General features: G+C 40.2%; 1 protein-coding gene across 1 annotated transcript in view; it reads left to right on the forward strand.

Annotated features, from left to right (window-relative positions):
• SND1 (staphylococcal nuclease and tudor domain containing 1) overlaps positions 1 to 15,858 on the forward strand; it is a 445,319-nt gene that overhangs the window by 150,990 nt on the left and 278,471 nt on the right. The window contains exon 11 of the mRNA XM_055283891.2: positions 8,666 to 8,755. Coding sequence (XP_055139866.1) covers positions 8,666 to 8,755 — 90 coding nt within the window. The remainder of the gene's footprint in view (positions 1 to 8,665; positions 8,756 to 15,858) is intronic.

The following is a 15,858-nucleotide window of genomic DNA, read 5'->3' on the forward strand; positions in this document are numbered from 1 at the left end:
AAGACCCTGTCTCTACAAAAAATTAAAATAATTAGCTGGGTGTGGTGATGCATAACTATAGTCCCAGCTACTCAGGAGGCTGAGGTGGAAGGATCACGTGAGCCTGGAACGTCAAGACTACAGTGAGCCCTTGTCATGCCATTGCACCAGGAGCAACAACATAGCGAGACTGTGTTAAAGAACAAAAATTAAAAAGCACGTTTGTGGGAATCACACCAGACCTACTGAGTCAGATTATCTGGTGTGGGCTTGGTAGTCTGCATGGTTATAAGCTCCCACGAGATTCTTAGGCACACTGAAACCTGACAACCACCGACAGGTGGTGATTGTCTTTTGGCAGTAAAAAACCAAGAGCTGCAGTGCCTGGCTCACAAGCCATGAGCCTCTGGGGTACCTGGGATCAAAATCCCAGCTTTGCTATTACTAGTTATGTGACATCAGGCAAGTTACTTAAACTGTAAGCCTCAGTTGCCTTCTGGTAAAAGGGGGATCATGATCCTTACCAGGTAGGACTGCTATTAGCATTAAGCCTATTTGATAGGGTTATCTATAACTATTATTATTCTTTAAGTTCTAGTGCTTTTCACACATGCTAATAGAGCCTGAAAGATGGGATCAGCAGGATCAAATAGGGTTGTCAGAAAGATTGAGAAATTGGAGGGTCCTACACAAGCCACAATGAAACACTTAAGGGAGGTAGTTATCTTCATAATCACCTCCTTCTAACCTCGCACCTGTACATTTTATCATGTAGATTCCAGTTTTTAAAAAAGTTGGATTTCAGTTTCTATTGTTTTCCATTTCGTCTTTGCTTCCTGGAAGATATGCTAAATGTATTGCGTTGCTGTGAATTTGGCACTTGCTCAGATCATGTCTCTGTTATAGACTGTATTTACTTTTAAAAGGTATTTTGAGTGGAGAGAATGAAATAGAGCTGGTTGGAAATAAAGCTGCTTTTTCCTTGAGACAACTCTTGAGGTGTTTGGATCTGTGAGGCTTCTGTGTATGCTCCTTTAGGAATAGTTAGGTATCTTAGGAAGATAAAAGATACCTTCTATTCGGCCAAGGTGGTTACAATTTTAAACCTTCCTCCTGCTGCTAGCTTGTAGCTTTCTAGTTATCTGACCTGCCTTTTATAGAAATGTGGTACTGTATGTGTTAAGGACCATAAAACAGTGGCTATCCCTGTGTGTTCTGTCTCCTGGATGCCAGGGGAATTGAAAGGTCCTTAATTGTAAATATGCCCAGGGCATGTGGTAATGCTCCTATTTTAAGTCTGTAATTGAAATGGAAATTGCAGCCTTTGTTTATTAAAATGGCATGTGTGGCAGGGCAACTGGGACTGGTCCATTATTTACTGTTTGAAATCTTACCCATTTTAATCTGATCATGTCTGTAGTTCTTATTTTAATTCAACAGTCAGTTTTAAGATCATCATGGAGTATAATTCCATTTGGGCACATTAATTCACATATTATAGTTGAGTCTCCTTTTAAAAATAAAAATCAAACTTGTTTTTGACCCTGTTTATAGAACGTTTGTAGTTAAATTTATTTCCTCTGCCCCACAGAAGGATATATCTGTGGAAGAGTATCCTTTTTTTGAGGAAATAAATGGAATTTAGTACATTTCTTATGAGGAAAAGAATGGCCAGTTATTCTGCTGAAGAGAGGAATAAAAGTATGAAATATTGGGAGAAATGGGAAAGGATGATCAAAGAAGCTTTGGAGATTTTCTCTCCCTCAACACTTTTGTCTTAAAAAAGAAATCTAAGTTTATGGAATAACATAACAAACATCTGGGTTACTTTTTCAGCCTTGATATTCTTCCCTGTGTGCTTCAGAGCCTTGTTTTTTTCCTTTTTACTGTTGTGTGTTACAGACACAATTGAAAGTCTCTGTGTACTTGTCCTCAACCCCATTTTGAGGTTTTCTCTTTCTCTTCCCACCCATTCCACATCAGTAACCATTGTGCATTTTTATTCTTTTGCTGCTTACACAGCTCTATCAATAATATACTATTGTTTGTATCTGTTTTTAGTCTGCATTTATATGGGATTTTCCTATATCAGTCTACAACTTGCTTTTCCAGCTCAATTTTGTTTTTTTAATCTGTCCATTTGCTATGCTGCTCTAAATCAGCCAAACTACTGTGTATTCCATTGTGTGACCATACCATATCCAGTGTTAATATGGATGTTGTTATACTTGTCTTGCACGTATGAGAATTTTCTTGGGCATATACCTACCTGTAAGTAGCATTTCGTAGTTAGAGGTATGTGTGTTACCACCTTTAACCAAACAGTGCCACATAGCGCCACATCAAAGTGCCAAAGTATTTAACCTTTTTATAGTCCCATCAGTGGCTAAGGGGCATTCCTATTTCCCCACATTCTTTAAAATATTTGCCAATATGTTGGAGGTACTGTATCTCAATTTACATTTTTCTGACAATTATCAAGTTATACTTTTTTGCATACTTAATGTGTACTTGGAATTCTTTAGTGAAGTACCTGTTTATATCTTTTGCCAATTCATCTATGGGTTTATTTCTCTTTTTCTTATCGATTATCAGTTATTTACTGAGTAAATCAAAGTAATCAGAAGAGAACCCCCACCAACTCTCAGTACCACATCTATCCACCCACCTACTGGAATCTGCATCCGTATACCTGCAGATGAACTACTGGTGCTCTGTGGAAAGCCATTCTGTCCATGGCATGGACATTGCTTTAGCAGTTCTCTCTCTCTCCTTTGCTCACCACTAGACCATTGCCTATTATTTCTCCAATCTGAAATCAAACCCAAAAACCTTATCTTCACTCTGCCGCCTCCTTGCCAGGGAAGGTGCTCTCCACCATAGTCTCTTCATACTCCTTCGTGACACAGCTTTTGAAAGGACTGCGTATACACTTGACCCCTGAATAGTGTGGGGTGTAGGAGTGCCAGCCTCCACATGGCCAAAAATTCATGTGTAGAACTTTTTTTTTTTTTTTTTTGAGACGGAGTCTCTTTCTGTCGCTCAGGCTGGAGTGCAGTGGCGCGATTTCAGCTCACTACACGCTCTGCCTCCAGAGTTTACGCCATTCTCCTGCCTCAGCCTCCCGAGTAGCTGGGACTACAGGAACCCACCACCATGCTTGGCTGATTTTTTTTTTTTTGTATTTTTAGTAGAGATGGGGTTTCACCGTGTTAGCCAGGATAGTCTTGATCTCCTGACCTCGTGATCCACCTGCTTTGGCCTCCCAAAGTGCTAGGATTACAGGCGTGAGCCACCGCGCCCAGCCCTAGAACTTTTTACTCCCCCCAGAATTCAACTACTAATTGCATGCTGTTGACCAGAACAGGAGAGGTTGGTCTTGCTGTCACAGGAATGGCAGGGGCAGGAGAAAATCCAGATATAAGTGGACCTGCCCAGTTTAAACCCATGTCATTCAAGGGTCAACTGTTCTTGCTGTCCTCAGGTTTTTTCTTACCATTCTCTTCTGCACTCATTTGTAGTTTCAACCAGGCTTTTACCCCTAGTGCTCTACCAAAAGTATCCTCGTCAAACTAGCAATGACCCACACTTAGCTAGATCCAAAGTGCAAATCTTAGTTCCCATTTTGCTTGCCTTCGTTTGTGGCATTTGACACAGTTGATCATTCCTTCTTCTCCACTCATTTTCATTTCTTGGTTTCCAGAACACAGCATTCTGGTATTTTCCTCCCGCCGTGCTTACTGGTTGCTCCTTCTCAGTCTCCTGTTGCATACTCATGACCTTTTAATGTTAGAAGATACTACCTATATGCCAACAACTCCCAAACGTATTTTGCCAGGTCCAAACTCCATGTTTGTATACCCAACTGCCCATTCAACATCTCCACTCAGGTATCTAATAGCTGAAGCTTAGCATGTCTCCTGATCTTACCCTTCTCCTTTTGTCTATTCTGCTGGTGAATCTTCCCCATCTTATTTGATGACCCCAGCCATCTTTACATTTGCTCAGATAAAAAAGGAGTCATTCTTGATTCCTCCTTTTCTTTCATTCCTAACGTTCCATCCGTCTTCTTGAAGAATGTTTCCAGTTCTGACCACTTCTTGCCTTCCTCACTGCTGTTGCCTTGATGTAATCTCCCATGATTTCCTGCCCAGATTACTATCATAATCTCCTAATTTGTCTCCTCTGCTCCATCCTTTTCTTGTCACAGTGTCTGTTCTCAACACAAAAGGCAAAATAATTCTTTCAAATGTGAAGTCAGCTCTGTGTCTTCATTCTTCATCTCCTGCTGCTTCCCCCTCCTGCATTCTGCTCTAGCCGCGGTGGTGGTGCCTTTGTTGCTAACATGCATTGGCTGTTATCTTTGCCTTTCTTTGGATGACTGGGCATCCCATACCTCTTTGAGTTTTTGATAAAATTAATCTCAGTGCGGCCTGCCCTGATCTCATTACAGCTGTGGCCCTGTACCCCTGTTCCCTTTCTTGCTCTCCATGTTCTTTTTTCCATTTCAGTTATCCCCACTCTCAGTGCTTTCTTTGACTTTTCACTTCATTCATGATGTCTTTTCAGTACAGAACTTTTAAAATTTTAGTGGAGCCACACATTTCAACCTTTTTTAAATATATAATTTGTGACTAATAAAAATTTTTTATTTTTTACACTTTAAAAAATGAGATCAAATATACATATAAAATTTGCCATCTTCACCATTTTGAGCGTATATCAGTGGTAATCAATTTATATTCTTTTTTCTGCCTTCATTTTTCCCTCATTTATAATAATCCTACAGTGTCCCAGGGTCATTTAGTTTTGTGGGTACAATGTTTAAGAATGGGCTAGGTAAAATTAGGCCTGAATGGGGGTTGAGAATAAGGACTTGATTCAAGTTCTCTTTCATTCCCTCCTAATGAACATTGGCCAGACTCCCAATTTTGGCAACCAGCCAAAAGTACCTTCCTGAAAAAATGCTACCTATATCTTCAGATGCTGAGATGTGGATATTGGGCCTCCTTCCCAAACTGGTGAGAGGTACAGATGACTGACGTTACCTCTTCCATCTCTAATGTGAGTCATTGCAGGGCCTACATGCAATGTCATTTCTCAGGATGAACAGTGATTACAGCACATATTGGTTTGTATATTCATCCACAAGTTTATAAAGCAAGCATTTTTTCCTATTTTTATTTTTAAAAAAATATTTCCATGTAAATTAGAATCTAAACTAGACAGTTCTTTTTAAGCAGGCAAGATTCAGCTAAAATCCTGCTTTCTGAGAATACATTCCATACCTCAGTTGCCTCTTGGAGATTTCAAAGGCTTTTATATACCTGGTAATTTGCAGGAATTGCTTTTATTTTGTGGTTTCTCGGGGACTTCTAATATCTCTCTTGTAAGATGTTTGCAGATGTCAATAGCTACTAGCTCTGAGGGGTTAGAGTAACAAGATCATTCTGTGGTATCTTGTTTTCTGCTTGTGCTATTAGTTCTAGCTTCATGAGAGACATATAATCAGACTCTGGAGGTGCCCTGTTTTTTATTGGGGTGTTTGTTGATACATTTTTTATTTTCCGTCATTCTTTTGAGGGTATTTTGTCCTGTGGAGTGTCTTAAAAGCAAAATTCTTACTTAGACAACCATTTTCAAACATTTAGTTGTACCTCATCCCATAATCTTCATTTGAAGGCTCATTGGAACAGTGTTTCTTACCTTTTATTCCTAGTTTTGGAATTACAGCCAACTGACATTCCCATCTACTTCTGTGCTGTTTCAGAATATGTAGGCAGACAGATAAAGTGGCGCATGCCTGTAGTCCTAGCTACTCAGGAGGCCGAGATGGGAGTACTGCCTGAAGCCAGGAGTTCAAGACTAGCCTGAGCAACATAGTAAGACCCCATATTTAAAAAAAAAAAAAAAAAAAAAAAAAGAATATGTAGGGTAAGGTCTGCAGCTTACCCAAAATCCTGCATTTTGGGTTCTGAAGCAAATCATAAGGCTCTGTAAGGTCAGTGTCATTATTTTGTTCAATTCATTTTTGAAAATGTTCACTTAGTCTTTAGTAATGACAGAGCTACCCTCAGAAAATAGAATGTCCACTGTTGTTTGGTGAATATGAATACGCTGACACTTCTTTATTCCTGAGGGCTGGTTATGATAACCATTGATTTTGTCTTTATTAAAAATCCTGTTTATTACTGGCACCTGGTGTCTTCTGTCTGGCAAGCATCCTTATGTATGATTGAGCGCCATCACCAACTCTGCTTTACAGCTTATATGTTACACTTGGCTCCTTAAGAGATCTCTGATTTGTAATCTATTTTTATAAAATATCCATAATCCTGTACATCTGTCCCTTGTGTTAACCAGCATTCCCCTAACCCAGGCAATTTCTATGCATCCCATTTCCTTTATTTTCTATAAGAAAACCTCAATGTTATTTTTTTCCTCTAAAGATTCTCATGTTTACGGTCATATCCTTCCCATTAGACAGTGATCATGACACACCTGGGCCTTGATCAGAGCTCAGCCACCCCAGAGGCTTCTATTTGGAGTATGTTGACTTCCACATATGATCTGGGAGAAGGAGCTACCTTAACTTTTTAGAAGAGCACTGGAATGATGATCGTTATGCCCTCTGCCCCCACTTTTTTTTTAACAGGAAGTACAAAACAGCTGAATAGTGAATAGGAAACTCAAATTTCCTTGACAATGAAAGTGTTATCTACATTCTCATAAGAGATTTTCTTGGTCATAGTCAATGAATTGAAATGTTTGTATGTGCTGGGGCATGGAGGCTTAGTTTGCATCTAGGAGGAAACATCTATTTCATAGATCCCCTTAACCATAATATCGACCTTAGGACGATTTTTAAGTGGGGCATTAAAATGATGAAGGCTCTTTACTTAAGAGTAGTGTCTATTTAGGAAAAAACGTAATATCTGCTTTGAGTACAGTTTGGACTACACAGAGGTATCTTGTTTTGTCAGGTGCATAATAGATGGCAAAGGTTCGGCCAGATTGGATAAGCATAGAGGATGTGGAATCAATGGTGTACATCTAGGGTAGGTAGGGGTTAGTCCTTGATTTTCTCCTTTCTTTCTATACTTTTTGCAAATATTTTCCTGGAGTTTCTCAAGTCTGCAAAGCAGTCTTGTTCTCCTAGCATACTTGATCTTTCTATATCAGTCTGCATGTTTCTTTGGAGCTACTTAAATCTAACTGTAATTATTGAGTATGTACTAATGAGGGAGGTACTGTACTTGGCTCTGGGGAGTTAAAGAAAAACAAATGGGTGGGTCTTTTTTGTCTTGGAACTTACAGGCTTCTGGGAGGGAAACATTAAAGTAAAGTATACCAACTGGTGTAGTCAGGATCTCTTATTTCTTATACAAAGACAAAAGTCTCTTGACTTACGCATGTCATCATGATTCCACATTGGATTCCTACTCCTTTATCCTCCCTTTCTACACCATTGTCAGTTCCCGTTAATTCATTTCTTCAAGTGGTTCTCATCATCTCTCGGGCTCCTGTCCCTTCCTACTTCTGTTACCTTCATCTAGATAGACCCTCTTGTATCATCTAAGAATGGCATTGCTTAGAGTAGCCACCTCTTTTAGGAGAAGTCTGGGACCTGTGAGATAATGAAGTAAGTGTGTATGTGTTGACATGCTATTCCTTCCTGCCTCTCTTCTTTTGGTTTTTCTGTTTTTTCCAACTTTAATTTGCCTCCTATTTCTTTACTATCCTGCAAACTTATTAAATCCGACCTTGTCAATGAAACATTTCCTGATTACTTCTTTCCACTTCCCTGAACTCTTATAGCATTTAGTCCCTAGTCTGTATCACATGTATTAGCATAGCACTTAATCAAAACGATTGTCCAGGTGTGGTGGCTCATGCCTGTAATCCCAGCACTTTGGGTGGGAGGCAGAGGCAGGCGGATCATTTGAGATCAGGAGTTTGAGACCAGCCTGGCCAATATGGTGAAACCCCATCTCTACTAAAAATACAAAAATTAACTGGGCATGGTGACACATGCCTGTAATCTCAGCTACTGTGGAGGCTGAGGCACAAGAATTGCTTGAACCCAGGAGGCGGAGGTTGCAGTGAGCCAAGATCATGCCACTGCACTCCAGCTTGGGCAACAGAGCAAGACTCTGTCTCAAAAAAAAGGAAGAAAAAAACTGCTTTGTGTTGCTATTTCATATCTGTAGGATTTCTGCTATTACTATTTTAAGTTTCATAATTTTTGAGTCCAGGATTATATATGTATTTACAGAATGCTTTGTATAGAACTAACAGTTGGTAGGTGCTCAGTAAAGATTTTTTGAGTAATAGAATTGGATTTAAAATATCTATAAATATTTGAAGTGTCCTAATACTTAATTGAGCTTCTTCTGTAATACAGTTTATGCCTTTATGTCTCTGTTAAAGAACATTTGTTTCCAGTTTGGGTAATTACAAACTCTTCATTTTTTATTTGTGAGCCTGTTGTATGAAAAAGGTAGCCCTATTCTCAGTAAAGCATTTCAACCAAATACTTTTTAATCATTTATTATGTGTCGTAACACATTTAATATTTGTGATACTAAGAGATAACCAATTTCAGACACATTCCTATATCTTGTGCTGTTGGACGTGTTCATTTGATTTTGTTCATTCCTGATGTCATGTTTTATTTTACTTTTAGGATAAGAACAAGAAACTGCGTCCCCTGTATGACATTCCTTACATGTTTGAGGCCCGGGAATTTCTTCGAAAAAAGCTTATTGGGAAGAAGGTAAGTAATTGATGACAGAAGCATATTTGCAAGTGGTTGGGCTTAAGCTAATCTTTTGGAGGCAATTGTTATAAGCTGGGCCCTTTACCAGCAGATGACACTCCTCCATCAAGTCAACTGGAATTACTTTGATATGAAGAGAGGCGTGTTTATGTGTCAGAAATGGTACCCCATGGGAGAGATTTAAAATTGGGGCCCTGACCACAGTTTGATTGCCAATAGTCTCACAGCAGGGTCCAGGCTCAATTCCAGTTTTAATAATTGCATATTGCCCTGAGCTCCATTCAGTTGGCTCTCTTATTCTCTCCAGCCACCTTCATTAAATGTCCAGGGCTATGGAATTTACTAGTGAGGGAAGGTTGCTGCTTTTTCATGCTTCCCTTACTTCTGAGGGATAGGCTGGCTATAAGGGGAACAGGGGATGACCTGGACTAAGAGCACGCCTATTGTAATGCACTGTGGCATCAATGCTCCCTCTATTCTTCTGGCTGGCAGAATTTCCTGTACCCTGTAGGAGTGTTTTTTTTTTTTTTTTCGGGAAGGGGTGTGTGGCTTCCTGATAGTTCATGTGCAGATTTTTGTGTAGCTTGATGGCTTTTTTTTTGGAGACAAGATCTCACTCTATTGCCTATTCTGGAGTGCAGTGGTGTGATCTCAGCTCACTGCAACCTGAGTTCAAGCATTTCTACCACCTCAGCCTCCCGAATAGCTGGGACTACAGGTGTACACCACCATGCCTGGCTAATTTTTGTATTTTTTGGTAGAGACGGAGTTTCACCATGTTGGCCAGGCTGGTCTTGAACTCCTGATCTCAAGTGATCCACCCGCCTCAGCCTCCCAAAGTGCTGAGATTACAGGCATGAACCACCATGCCCAGCCGCATGTTGACTTTATATTTCTAATGTAACAGTTTGGAGGCCATACATTTCATTTATTTGTGTTCTTTGTTAGAGTGTAATATTCTGTGACTGTCCACAGAATTTGCATTCTGGGAATCTGATAGTAAGCTTTTGAGCATCCCCTCATTTTTCCTCATGTCCCAACCCTAAGAGTCCTGGGTAGTTTCTTATGTCCTGGATCAACAAAGAACATGAATGGGATGGTTCCTATGATAGTAATTGAAAGAATGCTATCCAAGGAGGTACTGTGATTCATCTTTTCCTCACTTAGTTTCAGTTTGGATTTTAGGAGAAATATCATATTTTGGGTCAATATTTATTGTATCTTCAGAAAGGCAAAGCCATTTTTTTTTTTTTTAATCTGGCCATAACACACTAAAGCCATATTAGCATTCCTTACCTGAACCATCGATGCTGTGACAGGTTTTGTTTTTGTTTTTGTTTTTGTTTTTTTGAGACGGAGTCTTGCTCTGTTGCCCAGGCTGGAGTGCAGTGGCGCAATCTCTGCTCACCACAACCTCCGCCTCTTGGATTCAAGCAATTCTCCTGCCTCAGCCTCGCAAGTACCTGGGACTACAGGTGTGTGCCACCATGGCTGGCTAATTTTTCTATTTTTAGTAGAGATGGGGTTTCCCTGTGTTGGCCAGGCTGGTCTTGAACTCCTAACCTCGTGATCTGCCCACCTTGGCCTCCCAAAGTGCTGGGATTACAGGCGTGGGCCACTGCACCCGGCCTTGTGACAGGTTTAATAAGGCTCTGACTTTTGAGCTAATACCAAAATAGTGTATCTTAATTATAAATACAACTATTTTTGTTGTATACCATAGTCACTAGGATGATAATTATAGTAAGAGATTTTGAAGTTGGACATAAGGTAAAATTGCTAATTTTGAGGAATGGAAACCAAACTGGATTCTCGAAAATGAGTATAAGATCTACTCAGGTTTCTTCAGAGAATAGGCTCATTTGTCATTGTAGAAAACTTGACAGCATGCTGTATTCATTCATGAAGTGGAGTACGAATGATGGCTTTAAGCTTCTTTCAATTTCTAGATCTCCTGTTGTGTAATCTAATGCCTAACATCTCTGTTCCACCAAGTTGATACCATTTTGCTCATTTACTGGCTTATAAACAATTGCTTACAGATAGCCAAGGAATTTCTTCACAAGTGTGGGTTTCTATTGAAATTTATCTAAAATCACATTGAAAGGAGTGGCAGCACATATCTGATTCATGTGTAGCCAGTTGTGTGGCATGTATTATGGCATCCACCTGGTTTCTTTGAATATTGCCTTAACCCTGATTGTATTTCATCCCTGGGACCATAGATCATAGCTTATTGCAGCAGCTGCTGAATGGTCTTGGAAGGTTAGACCAAGGCTTTGCTCTCAAGGACTGTATGCCAGGCCATTGTAAAGTGCTCTGTCACAGGATAAAAGGACTAACCTCCAGTGTCAGATATGGAGTCAATTCTTTTTTTTTTTTTTTTTTTTTTGAGACGGAGTCTTGCTCTTTCGCCCAGGCTGGAGTGCAGTGGCGCAATCTCGGCTCACTGCAAGCTCTGCGTCCCGGGTTCACGCCATTCTCCTGCCTCAGCCTCTCCGAGTAGCTGGGACTACAGGCGCCCGCCACCACGCCCGGCTAATTTTTTGTATTTTTTAGTAGAGACGGGGTTTCACCGTGGTCTCGATCTCCTGACCTTGTGATCCGCCCGCCTCGGCCTCCCAAAGTGCTGGGATTACAAGCGTGAGCCACCGCGCCCGGCCAGATATGGAGTCAATTCTTAATCAATCAGGTTCCCTCTTGGTGAGAGAAGCCTCCTTTATTGGTTCCTGTGCAACAGAGTTGATTGTATTCTATTTGTGCTGAGCTCAAGTTTTGTTCCCCAGAGTGACATTGTATAAATGATGAATATTGTATCCCTGAGTAGTGAGTAGGATGCAACTCAGCTCTGCTGGGCTGGAACATTCCTGATGCAAACTGCTTTTCCTGACTCACCACCTGAAACCACTTGCCTGTCTTCTGGGCCTATCACTTGCCACAGTGAACACCCATGTGCTCTGGCGTCTGGGAGCAGGCAGGGCAGTTGCTGCCTCAGGGGAGTGGCTAGCACGTCATTGCACATTTCTGCCAATTCCTTTCAGACCTCTGCAGCTGTTCAGCATGGCACATGGTGATTAAGAGGCACCACGAGGGAGCATGTGTGTCTTATGTGCCTGTGTGCACGAAAGCTGATTAGGGCAGCCTGTCACAGCTTAAGAAAGATAATGGAGGTAAAATCATCCTCTCTGCCTAGACTATTATTTGACCTTCTCAGGGATTCCATAATATGACAATTTTGAGGAGTTGCTAGAATGCAGAGAAATAAGATTGAAGGTAAACTGCTAAGGTGTTTTGTTGGCTTTGATGACCTCCATCCTAGTTTTTGGAGATGGGTTCACTTCCTAGATTTAATTCTGGATTAATGCCTTTAATTAAATTACCCATACTTCTCTTGGAGGCTTTGTTTCGTAATTTGTGAACCGGAACTATTATTTGCTTTCCTTCTCTCATGAAGTTGAGTTATGAGAATCTAGAATGATAGTAGTATTTCATGTTTGTCCAGATGCCAGTAAAGTATATGGTTTGATTTTGCTTAATACTGTTTTTATATAGAATCTATCATAGCCCTACTTTTTCAGTTATGATATATTCCTGGTTTTGAGATTATGAGAAGTGCATCAGCGTGTGACTAATCTGACATCATGAGGAGTATTTTTCCCTTTCTTTGTTGGTTCTGCTGACTTTATTGCCTTTTCAACCCATTGCATGAATTCCAAGTGTTATTTAATTAGATGTGCATGAGGGCTTTAGCTTTCAGAAGATGAGTATGTGCTGGTGCTAAAGGGTGTGTATGTGTGTGTTTCTAATTGAGAGAGTGGTAGAAGAATACTGTGTGTATCCTTGAAGCATTTTGGAAACTCCCTCAATTGCCATACTGCCTAGTAGAACTCCCTTCCCATCTCCTGTTTACCATCTGCCCTCTTTCACTAAAATCTTGACTAAGGAATATTCACAGCAAAGAGTTCTGTGTTAATTTCTTCACAGGCTCATCATGAAATGGAATTTGTAATAACTTTAACATGTTTTCTGGTTTTCCAGAATGATTTTCTCACTGTGTGAATAAGATGGTGAGACTGGTGTCCTTAGGCTGTGGTCTTCTTCTGATAGCAGGGCAATCTTTTTCTGTGTTTATAATTTTTTTCCCTTAATGCTTTGAGATCAGTTTACATTGCCCTAGTCATTTTGCTTTCAGGAGAATAAGGTAGTAACTGGGATCTTCATTGGGATTTCCCTCCAGCTATCTTATAAAATATTTAAAGTTGAGACTCAGTATGGTTTATCCATGTGATACAGTTTTTTAAAATGACATATGAGTCATTTCTATAGCTCCTGTCCCTTAATTGCAGAATTTCTATCACCATGGGAACCATTGTATTTAAACTTGGAATTTGTTTGGACAACTGGAGTTTCAAAAATGATGGAAAAGATGGAATCGTAAGAAGCCAGCGTGCATTGAAGCTTCTGTGCTGACAGTAGATGCTCATTGTAAACTGTTCTATAATCAGAGACTGTCCTGAAAATATATCCCTATTGCTTTAATGTCTCTTTTACTATTTCTTTTGATGCACAAATATTGGGGATGAGCGTCATTTGTAAACTAGTAGCGGCCTTTGTGTGGTTTTCATGCCATTGAAATTTGTTGTCTGAACTAACCCAGCTCTTTTTAAGCACTTAAAATTGGGCATTTTTCTTGATTAGTGCAGACATTTGGGAAGTTATGGGGCTATAAATCATTTAGTGAGTTATTTCAAATCCAGATTGCCTTAGATTGTTGTTCTCTTTTCAAAATCTGTCTTTCTTGAGGTATGTACTTTTAGGGTGTGGAGATGGGAATGATCTCCATGTGCACCAGACTTATAAATCCAGAATTTCCAAGACTAATCTCTTGATCCTCTGGCGGACAGCTGGCTCTCCTCCAGTGTTATGGGAGTTACCCCATTATCTATTGCTGTCAGACATCTTTGACACCCTCTTATTCCAGTCCCTCACCCAGTTCTGCTGGATATATATCTGAATGATTCCTCCTTTCCAGTGCACTGCGCCTACCTTGCTTATATCTCATCTAGCCTGGACTCCTGTGTGGCCTTCCTACTGGTTTTGCCACAAGAATCAGGGTGTTAGACTGCCTCCTCGTATCAGTAATCCAAAATCAATCTGGAAATGGTTAATATATGTAATGATATTATCTCTATTCTGGGTAAATGTGCTTCTGTGAGCTAGGTTGGCAACCCAACTACTGTTTATAGCCTTGTTTCTATGCAATAAAATAAAATATTCTAAATGTCTAAGCAGAGTTTTGGAGATGTGGCTCATTTGTAATTTGGTGGCTACCATTTTATGATTTTCATGCCGTTGAAATTTCTTCTGTGAAGTAGACAGACTCTTTTTTTGGTAAAGCATTTGATAGAATGCCGATTATATCTTCAAGGGTTAGGACCGCTGTTTATTGGGTTCTCTCTTCATAGTAAGCACTGAACTCTGAGAGCTTTGTTTTCACTTTCAATTTTCGCCTCCACCCTGCAAGATCTACATGTTGTTCTGGTCTTTACAGGTGAAGAAACTGGAGCCCACAGAAAAGTACTTTACTCAGATGCCGATGCTTTTAATTGCTATGCTGAATTAAAGACTTTTGGAAATGTTTGCTTCCCTCTTGTGTATACTGACTCAGATGTAGACAGGGTTGTGGTGTTTTTGGAATAATGTCTGTTCCTGTGTATAATACATTACATGCTGCTAGAAAGTAGATTCTTCAGGTAGTCTGTGGCTATCAGGAGGTGGTAATAGCACTATATATCTGCCTTCAGAGTGCTTTTAGCCCTCTAGACATTATCTCATTAGTCTTTGAGATGTCCCTGTGAAGCTGTGTTTCATCAAGTCGTTCTTCAGAGAAAGCAGTGTCAGATTACATGTTCTTCCCCTAGATAAACAGACAATGTGAAGTCCTCAATAACATTGCTAAGCCAATTTTGAAGCTTGATTTCTCTTTCTCTTCATTCCCTTGGCATAGGTGTGACTTCTGGGAGCATTAGAGAGAAAGGAAGGACACGTGTTGCTTTTTTTTATCTTGGCACAGGGTCACGGAGAAGTTGAGGGGCACTGTAGGTGCTTGTTCCACTGTATGAGAATAGATATCCGAAGGTACCGGGCGTAACATTCCTTAGCAGGAGCAGTTTTTCACTCTGCTAGTGAGAGCTCTTCAAGGGCACAGAGCTTTCCTGAGGAGTACTCCACCGTTCTCCCTGGCTATTTATCAGGGTTGTCCTTTTCCTTAAAAACACTTGTGTGTTCTGTCTGTTGCAGTGTGTTACCTAATCAGCTGTGTTAAGTACAAAAAGCTGGGATTCTGGGGATTCTTGTTCCTAATTACCTCTGTTTAAGTTTGGATTTTATAAACATTTCTTTTGTCATCTCCACATTTTTCACCTCATATTAATTTGATTCATTCATGCTATGGAAAAGTCCTTTACATTAATGATCAAAGCAGGCCCTAAGGTTGTGAATGCATTGTGATTTAAATTGACAGGTTTTTACAAGGTTGCTTATCCTTGCCTCCTCAGTGCCAGCTGTGAACAGCCACTGAAGTGTGGCTGTAAATTTTTTGAACAAATGACTGAAGATATTTGCCAAATTGAGAGCTGTTTTGAATGACTTGTAATTTCCGACCATGCATTTTTCTAGGAAGACTTCTCCCACTTGGAAGTGGTAGTAATGTGTCAACATGCATTGGAGACCATGCTTCATTTTAGATGCTCTTTACCCTTTGGGTTTTGGGAAGGATCCTAATCTTTTACCCCTTGATTCTTGAGCTCTCTTGTAAAGAGAAGGTTAATTAACAGAAATGACTGGAGTTTCCTGTTTCTGGAAGCTCAGCAAGGTAGCTTTCTTCCTGCTGCCACCTAAATGGCCTTTTCGATAATGAGTTTTTGGTTGTCTGTTGTTGTTTTCCCTGCAGATTCTGAAAAGTACCTCTGTTCTTTGAGGACCATCAGGGTGTGGAGCTGAGCACACATTTCTTTGGTGAAGTGTGTTATTTGTTGTTGTTGTTTTCTTGAAACGGAGTTTTGCTCTTGCGGCCCAGGCTGGAGTGCAAGCAATGGCAG

Source organism: Symphalangus syndactylus, chromosome 6 (genome assembly GCF_028878055.3).
Source record: "Symphalangus syndactylus isolate Jambi chromosome 6, NHGRI_mSymSyn1-v2.1_pri, whole genome shotgun sequence".
Classification (NCBI taxonomy): Eukaryota; Metazoa; Chordata; class Mammalia; order Primates; family Hylobatidae; genus Symphalangus; species Symphalangus syndactylus.